Source organism: Jaculus jaculus, chromosome 11 (genome assembly GCF_020740685.1).
Source record: "Jaculus jaculus isolate mJacJac1 chromosome 11, mJacJac1.mat.Y.cur, whole genome shotgun sequence".
NCBI lineage: Eukaryota > Metazoa > Chordata > Mammalia > Rodentia > Dipodidae > Jaculus > Jaculus jaculus.
This window is the reverse complement of record NC_059112.1, coordinates 18050609-18077840: the sequence shown is the minus strand read 5'-3', so window position 1 is coordinate 18077840 and position 27232 is coordinate 18050609. Positions and strand designations below refer to the sequence as shown.

Sequence of the window (27232 nt, the reverse complement as noted above, 5' to 3'; positions counted from 1 at the left end):
TCTTTGTTTAATTATAAGACAACGCAGATTAGCAAATGAAAATAACTAGAACAGGAGCAGCCACTTGCCCCGAGCAACAGCAGCAAAGTGAGAGTGGAAAGTTCCTCACTGGTTTTGTCCAACTTCAGAATGACCCTGGCTCCCCTCCTTGGTTGATGAGCAACCCTAAGGTGTGGATGGCCTTCTTCCTGTCCCCAACTGCAGCTGTGGTCCTGACAGATCAATGAAAATCACCTGCTGGCATCACCAGCACTGAGATTAACTCAAAGGTGAACAAGACACTGAAATTGGTCCCAATCACTATACAGTTTAGGACCAGGAGCAGCTACGAATTTGGTGAACCCAGTAGAAAATAAATGAAAATGTGTGACCCTTTGTTCAAGAGAAATTATCTTGATCTTATTTGTAACGTGCATCTTGTTAATAATTTCAAGAAGCCGGGCGTGGTGGCGCTCGCCTTTAATCCCAGCACGTGGGAGGCAGAGGTAGGAGGATCGCTGTGAGTTCGAGGCTACCCTGAGACTACAGATGAATTCCAGGTCAGCCTGAACTACAGTGAGACCCCACCTTGAAAAACCAATAATAATAATAATAATAATAATAATAATAATTTCAAGAAGTCAGCAGAAGGAAACTAGACTAGTGCAGAGACCTGAGCTCTAGATAGGCTTGCTTAGGAAGCTGACCAGTGATTAGGGATGAAGTCCTCCCTCTAGTCCTCCTCAACTCTCTTGCACCTAGAGCTACTGAAGCACAAGCCCCGGGACTGCTTGGTGACTGGCTAAGAACTAGAGAGGCCGGCACCTAAGAGAACCCGGGGCCTCCAGTTCAGCAGACACCTGTCAAAAGGAGTGATGACCAAATCCACGAGAATCCCTGCCTTTGTCGCTATCAAGCCTGACATGAAAGTGTTGCCTCTTCCTGGGAAGCCAGCTGTACCTGCCTGGGGCCCTCACACTGCAGCCATCCCGGAGAGTACATAGGTGTGCCAAAGAGATGATTCATGCCCACCCTCAAGACAAAGCAGGGTGGGGCGAGATTTTAATACTCCGCTGTAGGGCTGGAGAGATGGCTTAGCGGTTAAGCGCTTGCCTGTGAAGCCTAAGGACCCCGGTTCGAGGCTCGGTTCCCCAGGTCCCACGTTAGCCAGATGCACAAGGGGGCGCACGCATCTGGAGTTCGTTTGCTGAGGCTGGAAGCCCTGGCACGCCCATTCTCTCCCTCTCCCTCTATCTGTCTTTCTCTCTGTGTCTGTCGCTCTCAAATAAATAAATAAATAAAAATTTAAAAAAAAAATACGCCGCTGTAGCGTGCAATTAAAACTTAACAGTTGTTTATTTCTGGAACTTTCCATGTAGTGCTTCCAGATCATTCTACACTACTGGTAAACTAAATCATGGAAAGTAAATGCACTAAAACTAAGGAGAAAAGGGGGGAGGGGGGGCGTGAAGAACGGCTCTGAGTAAAGCACTCGCCACAGCATGAGGACCTTCGGTCAGAACCCCAACATTCATCTAAAAAGCCCAAGAGAAGCTTACAAGATGGAATTAAAATTATCTCCTTGATCAAAAAAAAAATTCCTGTTTGCCTGAAATATTTTGATTTTTGCTATCAGCCTGTTTAGAAAAGAGCTTGGGTACCATGTGAATTAACACCTTAATGTATATATAAACTCACCAGGGTACTCAAGTAGTAGGCAGGGAGATGGCTCAGTGGGTAAGTGTTTGCCACACAAACACAACGACCTGAGTTCTGATCCCCAGTGTACGTGTAAAATGCTGGGCTTTAAAAAAACATCTTTTTTTAAAAAGCTAAATTAGTAATGCTTATCCCATTTAATCTATGCTGACTTCACTCTCCACTGGAGAACCTGTTTTTGTTTTCCAGCGAGACCCAAGGAGAAAAACTACCCCTGGCGCTTCAGCCATGCCCCAGCTGAAACCACAGAGGAAGTGGGCAGATGAGCGAGAGAGCTGCTGCCATGCTGATCCTGATAAATCAGCACCAGGGTGAAGGAGATGGACCCTGAGGACACTCAGCACCTACCCAAGCAGAGATCCAGAGGCTCCTAAGAGCTCATCACTGAAGTAGACTTAAAACCACCCAGCACGGCTTAAGGAGTTGTGCAGAGGAGGGGCCAGAAAGATGATAAGAGCCACGGGTTGGGACATCATGCCCAGAGGCATTGCCTCCCCCCCAACAATAAGTGACTGCTGCTCCCACAATGCCATGGGAATACCAGCAACTCCACTGAAGAGGACCTGCAGCAGAACGCCGTGCAGAGACGAGGGAAAGGATGGTACCAACGCATGATGTATCCATACACTAAGTGTGTCGGTAATAATAATAAAAAATCATAAAAAACATGCTGGAGGCATGTCTGCACTCCCAGCACTGGGGAGACAGAGACAGAGGCAGAAAGATCCTGAGAGCTTGCTGAGGTGTAGTATAGCTAGTATAGCTGAGGTGGGGAACTCAAGGCTCAACTCTAGACATAAGGTACAGACCACTGAGGAAGACACCCAGCATCAACCTCTGGCTTCCACATGCACATGTCCACATGCGTACCTGCCCATGCACATGACTCCACTGACATATGAACATGCACACACACACACACACATACATATACAGAAGAAAAAAAAAAAACGAATAAGAGAAGAGTATTTTAAAGTAGTTAATTAAATCCTGGCCCATATCAAAATCCCTGTGTAGGGCTGGAGAGATGGCTTAGTGGATAAGCGCTTGCCTGTGAAGCCTAAGGCCCCTGGTTCGAGGCTCGATTCCCCAGAACCCACATTAGTCAGATGCACAAGGGGGCGCACGTGTCTGGAATTCGTTTGCAGTGGCTGGAGGCCCTGGCGCACCCATTCTCTCTCTCTCTCCCTCTTTCTCTGTCTGTTGCTCTCAAATAAATAAATAAATAAAATTTAAAAACAATCGCTGCGTAGACATACATGGCACAGCCCAGCTGTCAATTATGAGGTCATATGTGAACTATAATACAATAGCACCTACATAAAGAAGCTCTTGTTTTTGTTTTGTTTTAAATATTCAATTTACTTGCAAGCAGAGAGAGAGAAAAAAATGAGAGAGAGAAAGTATAGGCATGCCAGGGCCTCCTGCCACTACAAAGGATCTCCACATGCATGCACCACCTTGTGCATCTGGCTTTACCTGGGCACTGGGGAATTGAACCTGGGTCGTTAGGCTTTGCAGACAAACATCTAAACGGTTAAGCCATCTCTCCAGAACCCCCCCAAAAAAGTCTTTAAAAACATATAGTGAAAAAAAAATCAATAAAATATTAACACCCTGAGTATTGGTATCTGAATATTCATTGCATGATTTCTTTCACTTTTGCCTATGACTAAATATCCCTATGTAAAAAAAATTGTTAAAAAAATGGATTTTGAGGGCTGGAGGGATGGCTTAGAGGTTAGTGCTTTGCCTGCAAAGACAAAGGACCCAGGTTCAATTCCCCAGGACCCACATTAGCCAGATGCACAAGGGGGCACACACATCTGGAGGTCATTTGCAGTGGCTGGAGGCCCTGGTGCACCCATTCTCTCAGTGTCTCTCCCTCTTTCTTTGTCAAATAAATAAGCGAATAAAAATAAAATATTGTTAAAATGGATCTTGAATTGGTATGCTAAAACAACACAGGAGCCCATTTACTCTAAACATCCAAAAATACTTTGAAAATACAACAAACTTCTTTTATATACGCAGTGGGACTGTTCAAAGGAAACAACCATCAGAACTGCAGAGTGCAGGAGGAGATGTAAAAGACAAGCACTGAGTATGTTCACTGACATGAGAGCCTCCCACTGGCCCCTCTGGAGCATCCACAGGTATCATGATCACAAGGGTCTTGTCTTGGTAGAAGTTTCCAGGCTCAATAAACAGACAACGCCTTGGATTCCAAGAAGTTCAAAAAGCAACTAAAGGGTTGGAGAGATGGCTTAGTGGTTAAGGCGTTTGCCTATGAAGCCTAAAGACCCATGTTTGATCTCTCTCCAGACCCCAGGTAAGCCAGATGCATAAAGATGAGGCAAGCGCAAGGCTTCACATGCCCACTAGGTGGTGCAAGCGTCTGGAGTTTGATTTCAATGGCTGAGGCCCTGACATGTCAATGCTCTCTCCCTCGCTCACTCTAAAAAAAGAGAAATAAATAAAAAAAGAAAAGAAAAATATGGTAGATAATGACTAAGAAAGACACATCTGCCTTCCACACATACAAAGAAAAATGAGGGCTGGAGAGATGGCTTAGTGGTTAAGCGCTTGCCTGTGAAGCCTAAGGACCCTGGTTTGAGGCTCCATTCCCCAGGACCCACGTTAGCCAGATGCTCAAGGGGCGCACGTGTCTGGAGTTCATTTGCAGGGGCTGTAGGCCCTGGTGCACCCATTCTCTCCCTCCCTCTCTCTCTCTTCTCTTCTCTCTCTCTCTCTCTGCCTCTTTAAAAAAAAAAAAAATGAGAGGAAGAGGCCAGGCCTGGTGGCACAGACCTTTAATCCCAGCACTTGGGAGGCAGAGGTAGGAGGATCGCCATGAGTTGGAGGCCACCCTGAGAATAATAGTGAATTCCAGGTCGGCCTGGGCTAGAGGGAGACCCTACCTCCAAAAACTAAGAAAGAAAAGAAAGCTACTGAATCTTCCATACAACAGAGGGCCACTCCTTCAGCCTATGTTGAGAAAGCTGGTCTGGCTCGACCTAGGCTGTTTTGAAACAAAAGAAAAACCTTTCCTGAGGCAATTGTCACACCAGCCTTGCCCCTTCCAAAGGTTTGAGAGTTGAATTAACAGTAAGTATGAGAACCAGGATCCCAGAGGGGGGAAAAAAATTAACAGAAAAATTGGAACTGAGACAGTCATTGCCTGGGGTATTTGGTTAAGCCAAAACATGTCCTGAACTTGAAGTTCATAACCGTAAGTTATGACATGAACAGGAAAACAATCTACCAAATGCTGCAGCCTCCTCCTCAGTGCCGTGATTTCAGACTTGGCCACCGTACTTTAGTCCTGCGAGCTGTGATAAATGGAACATTCAGGATGGATCAGGATAAATAGTTTCTACATCCAGTTTGAATCATTTTCCCTGACCTTTAAGCTTTAAAAACATATGCTGTATATTTTGTGAACTCAATGCAGAGGTCTGTGGGCCCTGCATGATATTTGACAAGAGACAAAAGAACGTTCAGTCATCTGGTGGTTGTCTACCAGTTCCAGATATGGCACGAGTCACACGCAAGAAGTTCTTTAGCTTTTCTGTGACATGACAGACACTGTGTTTGTTATATTTCCTCTTAAAGTCAGACTTAAGGCCACAGATGAATGTTCTCTCCTCCAGAGGCGATTGAAAAGCTGTTAGATATGGGAACAAATACCCAGCAACTAAAAGTCACCCCAAGTTCACCCCAACAGTGCCCATCTAAGAATTAAGCTCTCTTGAGATACATACATACATGAGAGAGAGAGTTCGTTGTTTTAGTTTCACCTGAGTTTCCTTTTTCTTTACTGAATTTAAATTTGGCTATATTTATTATAGTAAGAAGTAATTTTGATGTTTTAGTTTTATAACACTAGTTCAATCAAGTGTCTAGCATCCTATCTTGATATATATCCAGAGATATGCCTTAAAACATGTTTATCTCATCTTAAAGATTCCAGTGGTTTTGGAGTAGAGAGATGGCTTAACTAATGACCTGGGTTCGATTCCCCAGAACCCACGTAAGCCAGATGCACAAGGTGGCGTGTGCATCTGGAGTTCGTTTGCAGTGGCTAGAGGCCCTGGTGCAACCATTCTCTCACTCTATCTGCCTCTTTCTCTCTCCCAAATAAATAAAAATTTTAAAGATTCTTGGGAATTAACGCCTCCTGGAGGCAGTGTCCTGTTGGGTGCGGGCTTATGGGTGTTAAAACCAGCTTCCTCTTGCCAGTGTTTGGCACACTCTCCTGTTGCTGTTGTCCACCTGATGTTGCCAGGGGGTGATGTCCACCCTCTGCTCATGCCATCATTTTCCCTTGTCATCATGGAGCTTCCCCGGGAGTCTATAAGCCAAAATAAACCTTCCCCTCTCCCCCAAAAAAGATTCTTGTGGTTGAATTTGAAATATTTTTTTTCTTCTTGCCTTATGGCTCCACATTACTATATTTCTTAAGTAATAAGCTTATGTAAGATTTCTGAAAATGACACAAATCTCTTTTAAAAGAATTTTTAAAATTTTTAATAAATTCATCAGCTTGTCATAAATCTGGGGGATTTGGTGGGTGTGCGGGGAGTGTGCATGGGAGAGGTGAGTGCAGTAGAGATAACTCAGCAATTAAAAGCACTTGTTAGCAAAGCCCTGACAGCCCGGGTTCAAGTCCCCAGTACCCACCATAAAGCCAGATGCATAAAGTGGTGCATGCATCTGGAGTTTCATTTGCAGTGGCGGGAGACCTTGCATGCACATTTTCATATTCTTTCTTTCTCTTTCTCTCTCTCTCTCCCCTTGCAAATAAATGCTAAATATTTTTTTAAAAAAAACCAGAGGTGAAACTTCCACCTTCCTAACCTTTGACTAATATTCCCTGAGTGATTATAATGTGTTCACCTCATATATCACCATGTAAAGAACTTTTAGAGGCCTGGGGAGATGGTCCAGTGAACAAAGTATTTTCCACATAAGCATGAAGACCTGATGTCCAAAACCAATCACCCCCATAAAACCTGGGTATGGGTGCTGGAGAGATGGTTTGGCAGTTAAGGTGCTTCTCTCCAGATCCCACATAAGCCAGACACAAAGTCACACATCCCCACTAGGTGACACAAACGTCTTCCATCGATGGGGCCCCAGAGTCCTGAGAACTGTCTGGAAATGATATTGCTGACACCTCTTTATGAGAAGGGGCTTGTGTATCCAACACATGGCCTACTTCACTGCTCCTCATGACTGCCAATAACAGGGTCACTTGACAGTTGGAAAACTCTAGAGCAAGCCAGGACTTTAGATACAAAGCCTCAATTTCTTCTCCACTGCAGCACTCCTATATCCTTTATTTTAAATTTTTATAACGCTCTCACTAAGCTTAGCTCCTATCAGATTATAACAAAAAAAAAGTGTTATTCTCTGGAAATATATCTCCTGGAGTCCTTGGCATGTATATAAACATAATCAGAACAAACCAAACTTTCTGAGCTTAGTCATAAGTGAATGAATGTTCAAATGTAAGGAGTGTAAATTTGAGATCTCTACCTTGTAAAATTTCCTTTATACAAGGTTAGATTCCTATTTTTTTTTATAGCTACAATTGAAAACTAAAGTCTCTTCAGTTGTTTTAAGGCAATCACATTGCAAGGTTTGTTTTTAATTTAGGAATATAATGAGGGCTGGGGAAGATGGCTCAGCAGTTAAAGGCACTTGTTTGCAAAGGTTGCCAAGCTGGGTTCGATTCCCCAGTCCCCGAGTAAAGCCATATGCACAAGGCAGCACATGTGTCTGAAGATCTTTTGCAGCAGCAATAGGCCCTAGTGGGTCCATCCAGACTTTCTCTCTCACTCTCTCATGCTCATAAATAAAAAAATATTTTTAAAGAAATATAATGATTTATTAGAAATTTTAAGAAAAGAGTGACTAAGGAGCAAAAGTGTGGACCTTGCAAGACATATGAAGTTAGCTTTAGAAAAACTGCATCCAAACTATGGGCGGAAATTTCCCACAAGGCCTGGGACAAGACACAGACCTATAGAGGTGTAGCAGGTAAGGCTGCAGTAGGCAAATGACCATTGCAGAAATCTTCACAAAGCCCAAGTAAACATAAAAGAGAAAAAGAATACGACAGTTTAGTCTAATTAAAAATGAAGGTGCAGGGACTGGAGAGGTGGCTTGGCGGTTAAGTGCTTGCCTGTGAAGCCTGAGGACCCCAGTTAGATGCTTGATTCCCCAGGACCCACGTTAGCCAGATGCACAAGGGGGCGCACGCATCTGGAGTTCGTTTGTAGTGGCTGGAGGCCCTGGCTCCCATTCTCTCTCCTTATCTGCCTCTATCTCTCTCTGTCTGTCGCTCTCAAATAAATAAATAAAAATAAGCAAAAAAAAAAAAATTTAATGAAGGTGCGGGCTGGAGAGCTGGCTCAGGGGTTAAAGGTGCTTGTTTGAAAAGCCTGGGAGCCCGGGTTTGATTCCCCAGCATCCATGTAAAGCCAGACGCACAAAGTGGTGCATGCATTGGAGTTCACTTACAGTGAAAAGAAGCCTTGTTGTACCCATTATCCCCTCTCTCTGTCTACCTTTTTCTCTGTCTCTTTCTCAAATAAATAAATAAATCATTTTATAATAAAAAAAAATGGGAGCTCCAGGATAAACCCTAAAACTAAAATGATACATCTACTATAGCATTAAAGTAGCATGAGGTAGAAATTATTATTTTGGGCTGGGAAAGATTGCTTAGTGGTTAAGGCGTTTGCCTGCAAAGCCAAAGGACCCTGGTTCGATGCCCCAGGACCCTTGTAAGCCAGATGCCCAAAGAGGTGCACGCATCTGGAGTTCGTTTGCAGTGGCTGGAGGCCCTGGTTCACATTCTCAGTCTCTCTCTCTCTCTCTCTGTCTACCTCTTTCTCTTTTAAATAAATAATATTTTTAAAAGGAAATATTATTATTTTAAAATAAGAAGAATTAAAATTGATCACATATTCTTCCTGCTGTTAATCTCTCATCAAATGTTTCATTTAAATTTCCTAAACTAGGTCACTAGCTGCCTGAACGAAAGTTCTTCCTTTTTTAAAAGTAAATTTGTTTATTTATTTGTAAGCATGGAGAGAATAGAGAGGGAAAGAGAGAGGATGGGAACACCAGGGTCTCCAGCCACTGCAAACAAACTCCAGATACACGCGCTGCCTTATGGTTACCGGAGGGCTGAACCTGCATCCTTAGGCTTTGTTAGGCAAGCACCTTAACCGCTAAGCCATCTCTCCAGCCTGTGAACAGAATTTCTATCCAACTTATCTTTAGGGCCCATATGGCCATCCTCAGACCTTGGTACCCAAAACAATAGCTGCTAATGAACAAATAGTTCATAGGATATTAAACTTGAATCTCTGGCACTGAAATATCTCCCCAAAACTGCAAAGAAACATAGACACCAACATGGGCTTCCAGAACTTAACGTAATCATAAACAAGTTCTGGGAGTCTAATCAGTGCAAATATCAGGTGAGTTACGCAGAGCAGTAAAAGAGAAGACTAGAATATGCTAATACCAAAGCCCCGGGAATGGCTTGCATTCAATGTGGGCAGATGGAAAGCTCTCTGTTTGGAAAATTCATCATCATACTCATCTCAACTGCACGGCAATCAAAGGGCAAATCCTCCAAAGACATAGGTAACAGCCAACAGACTCCCACCAACGACTCTCTTTGCTTTCAATAGAAAATTGTACGGGGACCAAAAATCCTGAGGCAGTGAGCACGTTGAGTACTGTAGGCAAAGGCATATATGCAGTGCCAATTTTCTTTCAGAACCAGAGGATAAAGCAAATTACACAGCTTGGGTTTTTATGCTCACTTTGATCTGAGCCTTGGGTTTGGTTTTGTGTTTTTTTTTTTTTAAGATCTCTTTCGTCCTTGAGTTGGGCCAGGATAGGTTTTCCACTGCTGTTATCGGCACGCTACTGTTTGTGCCGCTCCGTCTATGTGGATCGAGGGCATTGGCTTGTGCTTCCTGCAAAGGAGATTGTGACAGTATTTCCAGCCACAAACCCTTCAGGCATAGCTGCTTAATTCTCATTGGTTGTATCACTGTGTTGTAGGCACATTGATTTGGGGGGCGTGCATATCACACGGGGGATAGATCAGGACTCATTTAGGAGAGAGGATCAGAAGGAGAATCCCATGAAGCCTTGAGAGAGGAGGATAGAAGTGGGGCGCAAGCAGACTGAAGCATTTACTGTCCCCTCGCCCCTCCTCTCTCCCTCCCTCTCTCTCTCTCTCTCTCTCTTTCTCTCTTTCAGGAACCCAGTCAATCTCAGGGAAAACAGTCTAAGGATGGGATGAGGAGGAAGAAAAGGAGAGCAAGCAGGGGGTTCCTGCCTCTCCTGAGAATTGTGCAGGCCTATACCAGGAGGCTAACAACAGCCCGGCATACAAGAGATGGAATGCACCTGTTTCTTACTTAGACGTGACAAATCATGTCTGAATGTTCTTCAAGTCTGAACACATAGAGGAAGGCGACCTCCTGGACTTGGGCATTTGGGTATAGCACTGGTGCCCAGCAGAACTCACATTGCTGGTGGCCAAGCATCGTAGCTACAGAAACGTCCTGAGACCCAAAGGCAGCTTAGGCAGGCCAGAGACCCTGCAAGAAGCCACGGCAGACTCCCCCTCTAGTGAAGCAAAGACCTTAGTACTTCAAACAGAAGAATAAGGCTCTCTATAACCTGCATAAAAACAAAGTCACATCTTGTTCCTACAACCTCCAAACTGAAATTTTTTGCATGATTAACTTATCAATGTACACACATATAGAATATATATATACACACATATACATATATACTTTTTCATATACAGTGGCAAATCAACAGAGACATTGCAGATATTTCAAAAATACCATTACATGCAACCCTGTTATAAAATTATAGCCTTTAATCTATTGTTAGCTATCATTATTTAATGTATTAATGGGTAATGGACTGTACCAGAAATTTATAATTTAAAAATAACTTTTTTTTTTTTTTTTTTTTTTTGGTTTTTCAAGGTAGGGTCTTGCTCTAGCTCAGCTGACCTGGAATTCACTATGTAGTCTCAGGGTGGCCTCAAACTCACTACCTCTGCCACCCAAGTGCTGGGATTAAAGGCATGCACCACCATGCCCGGCTTTAAAAAATATTTTATTTATTTATTTAGAGAGAGGGGACAGAGAGAGAGACAGGATGGGTGTGCTACAGCCTCTAGCCACTTCAAACGAATTCCAGACACATGTAACCACCTTGTGGCTTTAAGTAAGTACTGGGGACTCGAACTCAGGTCCTTAGACTTTGCAGGCAAGTGCCTTGGCTGTGAGTTATCTCTCCAGCCTGAATTTCCACTTTTAGCTCTGCACCTTAATATAATTTCCATTGTTTAAATTTTGTGTAATTTATTCCAAGCATCAAATATTATTCTGGGAAGGCATCTAGTTTCATCAGGTTTCCAAAGGAGTCCTTGGCACAACTTTTCAGAAGCTCTGCCTCCCTTGGAGTGGTGGGACACACAGCTGGAGCTCAGGGACCCCAAAGTAGCATTTCTCATGCAGAAGTGTTGTGATTTATTATAGGCCATTGTCCACAGAGAGAGACATTTGCAGGCATACACAACACTCAGATATTTACAGATCTCACTCAACTATAAAATTAAATTAGTTTGTATGAAAGAAATAGAAACTATAAGACTAATAAAATTTAAGTTAATTACATTAATGAAAGAATATGCACATTGTTCTGCTGAAACACCCTGAGTGGGGTGCTGGCCACTACAACGTAAGGCCTGCACTCAGGATGCACACACATCCTGCATCCTAGCTAAGCAAGTAGCAACTGCCATCTGCTAGGTATCACGACCAAGGCGTCCTGTGAACATTTTTGTTTATTTGAGAAAAAGAGAGAGATAGAGAGAGACACAGAGTAGCGTGGGCATACCAGGGCCTCTAGAAATATGTGCCACTTTGTGCATCTGGCTTTTCATGGGTACCAGGGAATCAAACTCTGGCCACCAGGCTTTGCAAGCAAGCTAAAACCATCTCCTCAGGCCCTGATTTATTTCCTTCTTTCTTTCTTTCTTTCTTTCTTTTTTTAGGTAGGGTCTCACTCAAGGCTGGCTGACCTAGATATCACTCTGTAGTCTCAGGCTGGCTTTGAACTCACAGCAATCCTCCTACCTCTGCCTCTAAAGTGCTGGAATTCAAGGCATGCACCACCATGCCCAGCTTCATTTCTTGATAATCAGCAAATGTCTAAATAGCATAGCTAATCAGCAATAAATGAAAAAAACTCATTCAGACACCAAAATCCCCAAGTGGCAGCTATTAGAAGTTGCTTACCCAAATGATCAAGAGGAGGTTTGCATTAATTTTCTTATGTCCATTCAAATGAAAAAGTGCAATTCCGAAATTTTTGTAGAGACTCTTTAGATTCCCCCAAACTATACCTTGAGATTTCCCAAGCCTCCCTTCTCCCCCTCAAAAAAAAAAAAAAAAATCCTGTGTGGCAATACAAAGAATGATACAGGGCTGGAGAGATGGCTTAGTGGTTAAAGCACTTGCCTGTGAAGCCTAAGGACCCATGTTCAACTCTCCAGATCCTGCATAAGCCAGAAGCACAAAGGTGAGGCAAGCGCAAGGTTGCACATGCCCACTAGGTGGCGCAAGCGTCTGGGGACGGATTGCAGTGGCTGAGGCCCCAGTGTGCCAATTCTCTCTCCCTCTCTCTCTCTCCCTCGCTGTGTGTGTGGGGGGTTCACTCTCTATTTTTTTAATTAAAAAAAGAATGATACGGCTACAGTTCCGAGGCACATCCGGGTCACTCCCCATCCACACTGTCACATGTGAACACAAACTCATGCCGAGGGCAGTTGACCAGACTTGTGAAGAGTATGATGAAGGGATTGCATTCTCGAAAAGGTAGGAAAATGTCAGGGGGGAAGAAGAGGCTTTGCTTGATGTCAGATGTCTCGTTAGAGTCTCTCTAAAATCCCTCCTTGTTCAGTTACCTAACGTGTGATCATCCACATAGAGCTTCAGTCCTCGAACCTGCACATTCTTGTCGTTTTGCATGTGGGTGCAGCGTGTGCATGCATGCGTGGTCATATGTGCGCATGCGTATATGTGTGCTGATGCATGGGGAGGGGTGAGCATTCGCACGTGTGTGCATGTAGAGCCCAGAGGACGACATTAGGATATCGTCCTCTGGAATGCCTCCCATCTCCTTTGAGACAAGCTCCCTCATTGGCCTGGAGTTTAACAATTAAGACAGACAGACTAGTCAGCGAATCTCTGGGATCCTCCTGTCCCTGTTTCCCCAGCAGTGGGGTTTCCAGTGCATGCCACCACACCTGGCTTTTATTTCATTTCATTGATTTACTTATTTGAAAGAGAGAAAGAGAGGGGCACATAGAGAGAGAGAGAGAGAGAGAATGGGCGTGTCAGGGCCTCTAGCCTCTGCAAACGAACTCCAGACACATGTGCCACCTTGTGCACATGGTTTATGTGGGGAATCGAGCCTGGGTCCTTTGGTTTTGGAGGCAAGCGCCTTAACCACTAAGCCATCCCTCCAGCTCTCACCTGGCTTTTTTACATGGGTTGTAGGGATTGAATTCAAGTACTCATGCTTCCAAGGCAAGGGCTTTACAGACTGAGCTACCTCCCAGCCCATAGCTGCATGCTTTTATAGACTAGCTCACTAAAAAGTCAATGGAAACACCAGAGGCCAAAAACAAAACAAGAAAGACTAGTTTAGTGTTTTGAGTTAGTGCTAAACTTTCCACGTCCATTAGCTGCTATGCATGCTCAGGGCATTTTGGCAAATCTCTAGTTATCAGCATAAATAAGTGACTGCTGTGTAGATAGCATTGCTGTCATGTTGTGAGTAACTTTGTCTTTAGAAAAATACCTTTGTGTGGGCTGGAGAGATGGCTTAGCGGTTAAGCGCTTGCCTGTGAAGCCTAAGGACCCCGGTTCGAGGCTCGGTTCCCCAGGTCCCACGTTAGCCAGATGCACAAGGGGGCGCACGCGTCTAGAGTTCGTTTGCAGAGGCTGGAAGCCCTGGCGCGCCCATTCTCTCTCTCTCCCTCTGTCTGTCTTTCTCTCTGTGTCTGTCGCTCTCAAATAAATAAATTTAAAAAAAAAAAAAAGAAAAATACCTTTGTGGTGAAGGCAAATAAAAAATTAGATTATAAATCCGGGCATGATGGCACACGCCTTTAATTCCAGCACTGGGAGGCAGAGGTAGGAGGATTGCTGTGAGTTCAAGGCCAGCCTGAGACTCCATAGTGAATTCCAGGTGAGCCTGGGCTAGAGTGAGACCCTACCTTGAAAAACCAAAATAAAATAACAGATTATAAAGTAAATGCCCATTAGGGGAATGGTTGAAGCAAATTATAGTATAATGACAACACAGAATATTATTAAGTATTATAACAATGATTTAGAATTGGGCCATTGCTTTGGAGATTAACATGAAATATTCTTGAATGACAAAGATATGTAGAAAAATATATGTCATAAATGTGATCCTTTAAAAAATCAACTTCCAAATGTATACTATTCTTTATCCATGTATGTTTATATGTGATTGAGAGTAAATAAAACTAATGTTGCACACATTAGGTTGTTAACCGGGCTTCACAAGGAGCAAAGGGAAGATAGTAGGATGCAGAAGAAAGGGAAAGAGAAGGTATTTATCCAAACAGAAAATAAAGACTTCAATTAAAACAATATTGATTACATTTGTTTGTTATTAAAATCAAGTATGGGGGCTGGTAAGATGGCTCAATGGTTAAGGCGCTTGCCTGCAAAGCCTAACAAACCACGTTCAATTCCTCAGTACCCATGTAAAACCAGATACACAGTGGTACATGCATCTGGAGTTTTTCTTGCAGCAGCTGGGGGCCTGGTTTGCCCATTCTCTCTCTCTTTCTCTCCCTCGCCCCCCCTTTCTCCCTCCCTCCCTTCCTCTCTCTCTCTCTCTCTCTCTCTCATTCATTTGCAGCAGCTGGAGGCCCTGGCACGCCTATTCTCTCTCTTCTCTCTCCACTTGCAAATAAACAAAAATATTTTTTTTTTGTAATCCAGTACCTACTTTCAGGAAATCAAAAAGAAGCAATAGAATAGATAAGAATGATAAAAAAAAAAATGATTAAGTAGATGGACTAAGGGCGACTCCAATAATAATAAAATAAGTCCCTCCAAAACCCTGCTCTTCCAATGTGCTGATTCATATTAATTATCAACTCGCCTGGGTTTAGAACCACCTAGGAGACACATTTCTGGACACGTCAATGAGGACGCTTCCAGAGAAGTTTAACTGAGGAAAGAAGGGCCCATCCTCACCAGGAGTTGGACCATTCTGTGAGCTGGGAGCGCAGACTTAACACGAAGAAGCAAGAGAGCCCCGCACCAGGGTTTATCTCCTTGCATCCCGCCGGGGATGTACTGTGACCAGCCACTCATGCTTCTGACCCCAGGTGACACCTCTCAAACCATGAGCCAAACCTGAGCCTCTCCCCCCACACCCCCTGCACCCCCACCCTTCCTTAAGGTGTTTGTGTCAACTATTTTGTCCCAGCAATGAGAAAAGTAACTAATTCCTCCTCAAAAGCAGAGAACATGCTGGAAATTTTTGTTAAAATTAAATTAGTTTGTGAGGATGCTGAGAAGACAGTAAAAGAAGGCCAGGAGATGATCTCCCCGCCTAGACAGCAATTCCCTGGCGGGCTGTCTGGTGTAACTATTTTGACCAGAATATGTAGGCTCTTCCAGTGTGAACCATATGAGCCGTAACCCAAAAATCTTTTGGTTGGCCAAAGAGTTTTTCTTTATTTTAAGATTTTTAAAAACAACTTTTATTTATTTATTTATTTATTTATTTATTTATTTATTTATTTATTTATTTATTTGGAGAGAGAGACAGAGGGAGAATGGGCACTCCACGGCCTCTAACCACTGAAAACATCACCTTGTGCATCTGGCTTGCATGGCTACTGGAGAATCAAACCAGGGTCCTAAGGCTTCCTAGGCAAATACCTTAACAGCTAAGCCATCTCTCCAGCCCAAGTTTTTTCCCTATTCTAAAATCTCAATGCATATTGAAATGTCTATGAACTATATAAGGAGAAAATGTTACCCACTTAAACCCAGATGTAGAATTCAACCTAGAAAACTCCCCGCTGAAACAGAGCATGAAAGTTCCTTGTGGGCCATTCTCATTTCTGCATTTCACTCGGAGTTCGAAATCGCAGCTAAGGAAACACTAGAAGTAACGCGGGTCACAGCAGAGAGCCCAGCATTGCGGCACAGCGTATTCTGTTTGTAAACCACAACGCTCTCTCCTCTGTATGATAGGACAGTTGCTCAGGATTAAGTGTCTTAGCGAATTTCCAGGTACCTGTGGCCAGCAACTTGGTTTCTGATCCAATCATAGAATGTCTGGCAGTGGTATTTTGGGTCTGAAGTACAATAAAACAGCTTTTACATATGCCAGGAATTTTTTTTTAATCTTAATTGGAGAACAATAATAAAAGAGAGAAGGGTAAAAACAGACTGGCTGCTGTGTATTAATATAAAAACAAGACATTCCATAATACTTTAAAACTGCTGAAATAAAATCAAGTGGCAGAAGTGTGATCAGGCACCAGTAATAAAAGTGATAAATCATATATTGAATTTTTAATGACTGTGCCTCATTTATTCAAGTAATTTTATTGAGCATTGGTTACACAGCAATAAAAAAAAAAAAAAGAGCCAGACTACTCTTTCTATTCTCCCAGAACTTAAAATGTGTTCAGTAATGCTCCGACGGCTGCAAAGGAAGTAATAAAATTAAATGAGGAAACACGAAATGCTTGAAAGAGCACTGATCTAAGAGTCCCAAGATCTGAAACACAAGTCCATTTCTGCCACTTACTAAGCAAGTGATATGGATATTCCAACTCAATCTTATGCCACGAACAAAATGGTATGTGACATTACTTATCCTGCGATTCTCGTCAGTCGGTTATACGGATCCCAAGGCTAGGAAAATGGTTCCGTTGGTAAAGTGTTTGCCTTGCAAGTAGGAGGATCTGAGTTCAATCTCCAGAACCCACGTAAATCAGCCAAGTGTGGAGAGCTGGAGACAAGAGAATCCTTGGGGTTCACTGACGAGACAGTCTTACCTATCTGGCATGATGCAGGCCAGAGAGAGCCTGTCTCAAAAAAAAAAAAAGAAAGAAAAAAGGCTAGCTGGGGATATGACTCAGCAGTTAAGGCACTTATTTTCATAGCCAGAAGGCTTTGGTTCAGTTCCCTAACACCTCCATAAGCCAGATGCAGCACACAGTACAAGGGGCTGGAGAGATGGCTCCAAGGTTAGAGGCGTTTGCTTGCAAAGCCTGCTGGCCTGTGTTCAATTCCCCAGTGCTCACGTAAAGCAAGGTGCACAAAGTGGTGCCTGAATCTGGAGTTTATCTGCAATGGCAAGAGCCCTAGTATGTCCATACACTCTCCCCCCATCTCTCTTGCTCCTTTGCAACACCAAGAGACCTTTGTATGCATACACATATGGAAATTTAAAAAAAAAAAATTCAAGGGCAAATAATGCCTGAGAAATGACGCCTGAGATTGTTCTCTGGCGTCCACACGTGGGCATGCACACACAGAGAGAAATAAAAAATTGCAAGGATCACAAAGAAAATTCAACTATGCCTTGAAAATTATCAAAAAAAAAACCATCTATAACTACAGGCTGGCACGATTATTGAGATGTATGAAAAATACCTACTCTCTTGTAACAAATGCTTTGAGCTGAGGTTGACGGTGTGCTGGGACACTACCTGGACACAGCACGCTGTCAAGCCCATTAACGACATCTTTAAAAGTTTTCATCTCTCTCCGTTTAATCATTGTCATTTTGCCTGGATTTCATCAACATGTCAAATTAAGCTCAGATTCTCAAGCAATTTTCCAGCCACAGGAAGAGAAGAAAAAAAAAAAAAATGAGTCAAATAGAATTCTATCAAACCTCCAAAGTGAGCAACCACCACCATATGTCTCGTTATTCTTCAGGGATCTGTGTTGTTCAACCTTATTTGAATGTTAACAAACGACAGAACTCCCAAACTACAGACAAAAATCCACTTAGTCAAAGTAAATAACAGCTGTGGTAACTGCAACCACATTAACTGGGCAGCTTTTATTTAGATGACTTCTGCACTTTTGAAGAAAAGCACCATCCTTGAGAACAATGAAGTGCCTAAGACATCAATAAAATATAAAACCTCCAAATTAAACTCGGGAGGGACATAAATTCAACCTGGCACCACTCTGGTTTGCAATCTTACTGTCAGTGAACAAGCCTGCCGCCCCATGAGTCATGGAGAGCACCATGTGTAAGAAACAGTTAATACCTGCATGTGCTCTGTGAAATAATGACATCAAAGTCTCTCTCTTTTTTTTAACTTCTTGAGCTGGAGAAATAGAATAATGCTGCTTTTCTTCTAACATGGGCAAATATACACCCTGATAGCTAAAAGTCAACTTAGTCATTCCCTTCCTGGCTCAGAATAAAAAATATTCTAGGGCTGGAGAGCTTGCTTAGTGGTCAAGGTGCTTGCCTGCTAAGCCTAAGGACCCATGTTCAACTCTCCAGATCCCATGTTAGCCAGATGCACAAAGGTGAGGCAAGTGCAAGGTTGCACATGCCCACTAGGTGGCGCAAGCATCTGGAGTTCGATTTCAGTGGCTAAAGTCCTGGTGCACCAATTCTCTCTCTCTCTCTCTCTCTCTCTCTCTCTCTCTCTCTCTCTCTCTCTCGCTTTCTCTCTATCTCTTGCTCTCACTAAAATAAATAAATATTCTGTCCAACACCTGAAACCTAAGAGGTAATATCCTTTTGTTGGTTTTCAGGAATGAGAAAGGAAAGAAAACAATCAAGGTGGGTGTTATACACTGGAAAGATGGCTCAGCGGTTAAGGCGTGTGCATACAAAGCCAAAGGACCCAGGTTCTATTCCCCAGGGCCCACATAAAGCCAGTTGCACAGGAGGCACATGCATCTGGAGTTCGTTTGCAGGGCCTAGAGGTCCTGGTGCGCCCATTCTCTCTCCCTCTCTTCTCTCTCTCTATATATATATCTCATGCAAATAAATAAATAAAAAGGGCTTAGTCTTTTCGTCAGCTTGGACTGGACATGAGACCAGAACTCTTTTTGTACTTTGGCTAGAAATTCCCCCACCACCGGCAGGGGCCTTCCTGAAGTTGAGAAACTTCAGTGAAGGGCTCCAGGCTGTCTAGAGACAGAGTTACTTTCCGGAGGATAATGCCCTGGCAGTCTATCTTTTCCATCTCACCCAGCCATTTTTCTGGAAAAAGTAACAAATCTCTCCCTCTGGCCTCACTCAGCAAGAGTTGCACCCTGGCCATTTTTCTGAAGGTGTTATTCCGTGTCAGTTGCAGAAATGTAAAACAAATTTCACAGCTAATCAAAGAAGGAAACAAACTACAGAGAGCACGTGTCCACCTCAATGGCAAATCCACAGACACTGCTCATGAGACCCCTCAACACTCTGTTATGGAACGGGGATCCTTCTGAGAAGATACCAACAATGACATAATAAATTTATGTACTCAATCATCTTCAAACAAGTCACTTCAGGGCCAGAGAGATGGCTTAGCAGTTAAGGCACTTGCTGGCAAAGCCAAAAGACCCAGGTTCAATTTCCCAGACCCACGTAAAGCCAGATGCACAAGGTGGCATGTGTGCCTGGAGTTCCTTTGCAGTGGCTTGTACACCCATTCCTCCTTCTCTCTCTCTCTCTCTCTCTCTCTCTCTCTCCCCCCCCTCTCTCCTCAAATAAATAAATAAATAAAATGGAAAGAAATTAGTCACTTCAAAAATAAATTTCATATTGATGCAAGCAGTACAAATGTCTATAGCTCAGAAATGTTTAAGAGCACTGACATTTTTGTTTCTTGGTCATTCTGCTCTCCTGAGCTGCTTCTGCCTTTCGGGTTTAAGGATAGGCACAGGGCAGGGCTTTCTGATGAGTGTCTCACACCTCTAAGTGTGAACTCAGAGCAGCGGATACCACAGTTAAAAGCCTACTGTGGGTAGCACAGACATCAAGGCGCCCACACGCAGCAACCTCAGACTTACTTGCATTCCTGACACTCTGGTCCCCAGAGCGAGAAGCATCCACCGGAGTCCAGGCTGGCATGGGTGGGTGAGGAGACGTGGTGGGCAGCACCGTGCTCCTGTTAGAAATGCTGTTGATAAGGATATCAGGCACTTGAACTTCACCATCAGTGACCAAAGGTTCGCTGCCATTTGATTTAAAATAGGACTTTTTTAATGTTCCTGGGAGGAATAAAAAAAAAAAAAAGATATTTTTAAACATCCGTACAAGTATTTGTTCTAAAAAAAAAAAAAAATGAAACATATCAGGAAATGTTAGTATGACTTTGTCGTGTGTCACCCTACCCAGGCAAACGCAGAGAACAATGACAGACACCCAAAGAGCCTCCCCCGTGGGGCCAGCGGGCAGAGTCATTCTTCCAGCATGAAACAAGCCGTCCTGTGAAGAAAGCATCGCTTCCTCAAGGACGTCAGGTTCGCAGACTGAGTTCCAAGTACCCAAACAATGCTGGGCAGTTCTCCCCACCCGTGGAGAGTCTGGTAGTGTTCCTTCTCCACTTCCTCAGTTTCTCCACATCAACCACCAGCACACGCCCGGCACAGTCTGCTCTATCTGCCGCTCCCACGCAGTGGTGTCTGCTGGGTTGAATTCAGCCTTGTGTGAATTTACTCAGAGTATGAATTAAATAGTGGGAAGTTATACATAACTCCTAATGAAAATAACTGAGCTCAGGCATTGCCACAACATATCCTAGACGCCAGGAAAGCAAAACTCTAATTAAAGCCCAAAAGAAAAGAAGAAAATAAATTACTTTTATCTTTGACTAGAAGCTAAAAAGTAGCTAATAAGTTAGTCATTAAGCTATGATTATTGATAGATCACATTCAGAAATAGAGAGCCAAGCTGGGCGTGGTGGCGCACGCCTTCAATCCTAGCCTTTGGGAAGCTAAGGTAGGAGGATCACTGTGAGTTCGAGGCCACCCTGAGACTACATAGTGAGTTCCAGGTCAGCCTGGACTAGAATGAAACCCTACCTTGAAAAACCCAAAAAAAAAAAAAAAAAAAAAAAAAAAAAAAAAAAAAACAGCCAAACCTAAGATGATTGAGAATCACTTATTTGTCAAAAAGCACTTTTAAAATCTTTGAAAGGGGGCTGGATAAATGCCTGCAAAGCCAGAGGACTCAAGTTTGGTTCCCCAGGACCCACATAAGCCAAATGCACAACGTAGTGCATGTGTCTGGAGTTCGTTTGCAGTGGCTAGAAGCCCTGGTGTGCCCATTCTCTCTCTCTCTCTCTCTCTCTCTCTCTCTCTCTCTCTCTCTCTCTCTCTCTCTGCCTTTCTGTCTCTCTCTCCCTCTGCCTCTCTCTAAAATAAATAAATAAAAATAAAAATATTTTTAGGAAAAAAAATCTTTGAAAAGGATTATGTATTTTTAACTCAGTCAAAATAGACAGAAGACTATACTTTCAGACTATGGTATTGTATGTGAGCATGTGAATGAAAATAAATGAAAGTGATATTGATCCCCTTCATAGAAATGTCCAGCAGACACTTTTTTTTTTTCAGAAAACATTTATAGTGAATGGTCTAGTTGGGTCTCACTTTTCTAAATATTCTCATAGACTAGACCATTCAAAACAAAAGAAATATAAATAAAATCTTTAATATCAGTCTATGGAAAAAATTCATGTACATGTGCCTGATACTTGGAAAACATTAAGTCCAAATCAGAATAGAAAAGCACCTGTTTTCTAGCTAACTAAGCTCAACAGATTCATCTGCCAAAGGACTCTAAATAAAACACTGGGACATAAACTCTTAACCAGGAGCTGGAGAGATGGCTCAGCAGTTAAGGTGTTTGCTGGGAAAGCCAAATTTCGATTCCTCAGTACCCACATAAAGCCAGATGCACAAGATGGCGCATGCAGCTGGAATTCATTTGCAGTGGCTAGAGGCCCTGGCACACCCTCCCTCTCTCTCTATTTCTCTGTCTCTCTCTCCCTCATTCTCACTTTATCTGCCTCTCTCTCTGTCCCTTTCTCTCTCTCTCTCTCTCTCTCTCTCTCAAATAAATCTATAAATAAATTCTTTAAAAATAAGCACAACCAACCTTCTCTTTTCAGAGGGCAGTGACCTTGGGATGACTCAGAAGGCATCATGGTGCTGAGAAGGGACAGGAATGCTCAGCACTGCAATATCTCTATCACACCTTCAAGGTCCATTGTGGAAGAGGTGGCAGAAAGAATGTAAGAGCCAAAGGAAGGGTAGGACTCCTTACAAATGTGCCTGGATACCCATGACCTCACAGTGCCTGACACTACCTACACAAGACCATCATAATAGGAGGAAAAGATGATAATGTCAAAATAAAAGAGAGACTGATTGAGAGAGGAAGCGGAATATGATGTAGAGTGGAAAGTGTGGGGGAGGGAAGGTATTACCATGGATATTGTTTATAATCATGGAAGTTGTTAATAAAAAATAAAATAAAATAAAATGGGGCTGGAGAAAAATAAGCTCAACCATGTGATTCATGTAACACCCTCAACTATCTGTGTGGTCATGAGTCACAGTCAGATGCAGTTGGTGAGGCAAAGGCATCATTGGTTATTGATTTGGTTGCTACACAAGATACATTTCATTCACATAAGACATTTACTAATCAGTTACATAGAATGAATTCCACTTCCATTCTTTCTTCCTCTCTTCTTCTTCCATAAACAGATTGTTCATATAATCTATTTCTGCTAATGTGGCTACGCTCCACAAGACTCATTAAGCTGATTTACTGATGCTAAACCTCAGCGTTCACAGCCAGCTCTGGCAATGTGCTTTTTAGTAAATGACAATGCCTTATGTTCATTCTACTAAGAAGGGTTCCTTATCATATGAATTGCTCCATAGTTGTCCTTAATATCTTTATTTATTTACTTGTGGGGAGGGAGACAGAGAGTGTGTGTATGTATGTATATGCATATGTGTGTGTGCTTAGATAGGGCCAAACCTCTTAGCACTTCAAACAAACTCCAGATGTGTGCACTATTGTAGATCTGGCTCTATGTGGGTGCTGGGGAATCAAATCTGGGCCATTTGGGCTTTGTAAACAAGTATCTTTAACAGCTGAGCCATCGCCACTTAACATTTTTATAACAGTCTTATTAGTAACCTTGCCTTTTCCCCTTTGTCCCATCGAGGTGGTGACCTGTAGCTGACGTCATCTTACCCCAAGAAACCCTTGCAACAATCATGATTTTGGAAGATACTGAATAGAGAACACGTTTCCTAAAAAAAAAAAAAAAAAAAAACCAGAGAGAAGATAGCTTCCTGGTCCTTAAACTCTATGTACCCAAACAATTTGGCAGAACACAAAGAAAGATCGTGCATAACAGTTGCTGAATTAATGCTCCTAAAGTATCATTGGAAGAGAAGGAGAGAGAAGAGAGATGAAATGAGAGGAGAGAGACAGGGAAAGAAAAAGGAGAGAGAGAGGAGAGAGATAAATGACACATATTTAAAAGTCTGATAGGGCTGGAGGCCCTGGTGTGCGCATTCTCTCTCTATTTTCCTCTTTCTCTCTGTTTTTCATTCCCAAATAAATAAAAAATAAACAAAAAAAATTAAAAGTAGCACTCGGGAGGCAGAGGTAGGAGGATCTCCATGAGTTTGAGGCCACTCTGAGACTGCAGAGTGAATTCCAGGTCAGCCTGGGCTAGAGTAAGACCCTACCTCAGAAACAAACAAACAAACCAAAAAACCTGAAAGTCTGAATCCACTGGTCAGTTTGTTTGCAAGCATCTCTGGAAACTGACAGGCTTCCAGCATAGCTAAACATCGATTTTGCATTTTTGCAAAAACGCAAAGGCGAGAACTGAGCAATGGAGAGTGCTGCCCGCCTTCACCAGGAAGAGCTGTGCCAAGGGCAAAGCTCTTGGTCCCGAGCTCATGCCTCCCGCCCGTGTTAGCCAGTCGTCTCTAGTCCTGCTCTTACGGAGCTGCACTTAACAATGCAGCCTAACCTCCCGAGTTCAAATCCCATCTCTACCACTTACTAGCTCTGAAACATTGGGCAAACTCTCAACTCCCCACGAAATAAGGAAAATAAAGGCAGTTTCCTTCTGCTGGCTGATGGGGTCAAATTAGTCGATACAGATAAAAACACTTGAAACAGCTCTGGGCTCAGCAATTTCTCACTCACTGTGTTATTATCACAAATGATAGTAATATCAGTAAAGTTGTTTTCCTTAGGGCTACCGGGGTAGTTTTAAATAGATGCAAATTTCCTCTTACTATAAAGTGTATCCCAGCATCACAAAATAGATAATTCTCCAAAGTGAATCACTTAACCCCCTTTTGGAGTAAGCGAACTGTGGGTCTTTCAGTGGTAGGTCACTTGTATCAAGAATATATGGTCCAGGGCTGAAGAGATGGCTCAGCAGTTAAGGTGCTTGTCTGCAAAGTCTAACGACCCAGGTTCAACTCCCCAGGACCCACGTAAAGCCAGATGCACGAAGTGGCACATGCATCTGGAGTTCCTTTGCATTGGCTGGAGGCCCTGGTGTGTGCATTCTTTGATTCTCTGCTGTCAGTCACTCTCTGCTTGCAAATAGATAAATAAATTTTTTTTAAAAAAAAAAAGGAAAGTATGGGCTGGAGAGATGGCTTACCAGTTAAGAGCTTGCCTGTGAAGCCTAAGGACCCCAGTTCAAGGCTTGACTCCCCAGGACCCACATTAGCCAGATGCACAAGGGGGCGCACGCGTCTGGAGTTTGTTTGCAGTGACTGGAGGCTCTGGGGCACCCATTCTCATTCTCTCTATCTGCCTCTTTCTCTCTCTGCCTCTCGCTTTCAAATAAATAAGTAAAAATAAACAAAAAAAGAAGGTATGATTCAAAAGTCTTTCAGCTCTAAAATGAAAAAAATAATGTTTAAGAAACAATCTAGGCGCCTTCTATTCACGTTTCTGCCCCAGGTTGGGGCTACAGTCTTGAAACCCATCAAAGTGCTGAGAACAAGTGACTGTGGGGTGCACAGTGCTAAAGGGGTCATCTATATTAACCCCTACACGGCTCAGGGAACATTGCAGAAAGGAGAAAGAAAGGATGTAAGAGGAGTGCTGTCTTCCTGACATGGCATGACGGTTACACTCATAACTCGCAGCAGCTGCGGTTATCTGCACCAGCACGGTAGGAGGTGGGCCCCATAACCTGCCATCGCAGGTCGTGAGGGGGCTCGGCGATCCCACCCCTCCATGAGAAGCTGCTGGTAGTTCACTGTTGCTGGGGACATGGAGAGAGACATCTTCTCCTGGGATGCAGCCACTGATAAGTTGGCCGTCGTCCAGTCAATAACTCCACACAGAAGCTCATGCAGTCGACTCAAATCGAAATCAGTGAGTCGCAAAGACAAAAAGACATCAAAGTAGAAATGAGACCGGTGCTGTCGTTTGAATCAAATGTGTCCCTGAACTCATGTTCTCAATATCTGGTCCCTACACGGTGGCAGTTTGGGAGGTGGAGCCTTGCTGGAGGAGGCATGTGTTGTGGGGCAATGGGGGGCCCTTTGGAGTGTTCCAGCCCAGTTTCCCCCTTGCGAGAGACAGCTCACTGCCTTGTTGACATCTTCCACCTGCTGTGACAAGATGTGATGGCCAGCCTCTGTTTGTGCCATCTTTCCCCGCCCTCGTGATTCTTCCCCCCAAGGCTGAAGCCGAAATGAACCCTTTCCTCCCATCAGCTGCTTTGGGTTGGGTGCTTTGTTCCAACAGTGCCAAGGCAACCCACAACAAGTAGTTTAGGCAAAAAGAAGGGTTCAACAGCAGAGTGGGGGAGACAAGAGAAGGGAATGAGGGGTGAACGTGACCAAAATATATTATGTACCTGCATAAAACTTGTTTCAAAAAAAAGTAAGTTTTTTAAAAGAAAAGAAATATCTCTGTTGCTCTCCAATAAATAAAAATGAGTAAAATATTTAAAAAACAGAAAAGAAAAGAAATATCTAGGGCTGGGAGATGTCTTACTGGAGAAAGCACTTGCCAGTCAACTGTGAAGACCGCAGTGAGTTAACCTGACACTCCTATGAAATGGGAACTTTTTTAACTCTACACAGAATACAAGAGAGAAAGCCGTTGAAGCTCATGAGCGCTAACCTGCTCTAGAACGGATTTGGGTCATGACACATAGACATACCCACAGAAGTGCTTCTCACCCTGAACGAAGCATATAGCTGGGGTTTTTTGTGTGTGTTTTTAAATATGTTTTATTTATTTATTTATTTGAGAGAGAGAGAAGGAGAGGGAGAGAGAGAAAGGGAGGGGGTGGGCATGCCAGGGCCTCCAGCCACTGCAAAAGAACTCCAGATGCATGTGCATCTGGCTTACATGGGTCCTGGGGAATCGAACCAGGGTCCTTTAGCTTTGCAGGCAAATGCCTTAACTGCTAAGCCATCTTCTCCAGCCCTGTTTTTTGTGTTTTTCTAAGGAGAAAGAAGGAGAGGTAAGAGAGAGAATTGGCGCACCAGGGCCTCAGCCACTGTAATCTAACTCCACACACTTGCACCACCTAGTGGGCACATGCAACTTTGCGCTTGCCTCACCTTTGTGTGTCTGGCTTAGGTGGGATCTGGAGAGTCGAACATGGGTCCTTAGATGTGGCAGGCAAGTGCCTTAACCACTAAGTCATCTCTCCAGCCCCCACTTTTTTTGGGTTTTTTTGAGGTAGGGTCTCATGCTGGCCCAGGCTGACCTGGAACTCACACTATAGTCTCAGGGTGGCCTCGAACTCACGGCAATCCTCCTACCTCTGCCTCCTGAGTGCTGGGATTAAAGGTGTGCACCACCACGCCCAGCTTCTATTTTTTTTGTTTTTTTAATCAACCTTTATATATTTGCAAAATTTGTCTTCTTGTGGTATGATTCTTTAAATTAATTCTTTGTATCTTAAGCATATGTAACACATTTATTTTATACTCTAAATGTGCTGGGAACTGCATATTCACTCTCTGCTGAGAGCACAAAGTTTAGTAAAAGGTTTATACCATCAGGATGTTGAGAGACTAGTTGAAAGAGGCAAGCATGAAATTGAAAAAATACAAACCGTGTTATGAGTGCTTCGGGCATGGCATGCAACAGGACAATCTGGTAGCAACACGTGGAGAAGCAGCCATCATTCCACCCATGAAAAGCAGGAAAGCTGTCTGGGGGGGGGTGGATAGTCTCACAAGTCTTAATAGAGGATTATGGATCTGCTAGGGTTGAGCAAAGTGTTTGTGGGGAAAAGGAGAGGTGATAATAAGGAACAGATCATTTTCCAGCTACAGCAAAAGACAAAAGACAGAGAAAAAAATATGTGACAGCAATAATAAGACACGGCCAGCACACAGGCCAGTAAGAG

The 27232-nt window shown here is 43.3% G+C and overlaps 1 protein-coding gene across 1 annotated transcript in view; it reads right to left on the bottom strand.

Annotated features, from left to right (window-relative positions):
* The window catches only part of LOC123464400 (atrial natriuretic peptide-converting enzyme-like), a 108445-nt gene that overhangs the window by 36154 nt on the left and 45059 nt on the right, over window positions 1–27232 (bottom strand). Inside the window, exon 3 of the mRNA XM_045161241.1 lies at window positions 19863–20063. Coding sequence (XP_045017176.1) covers window positions 19863–20063 — 201 coding nt within the window. The remainder of the gene's footprint in view (window positions 1–19862; window positions 20064–27232) is intronic.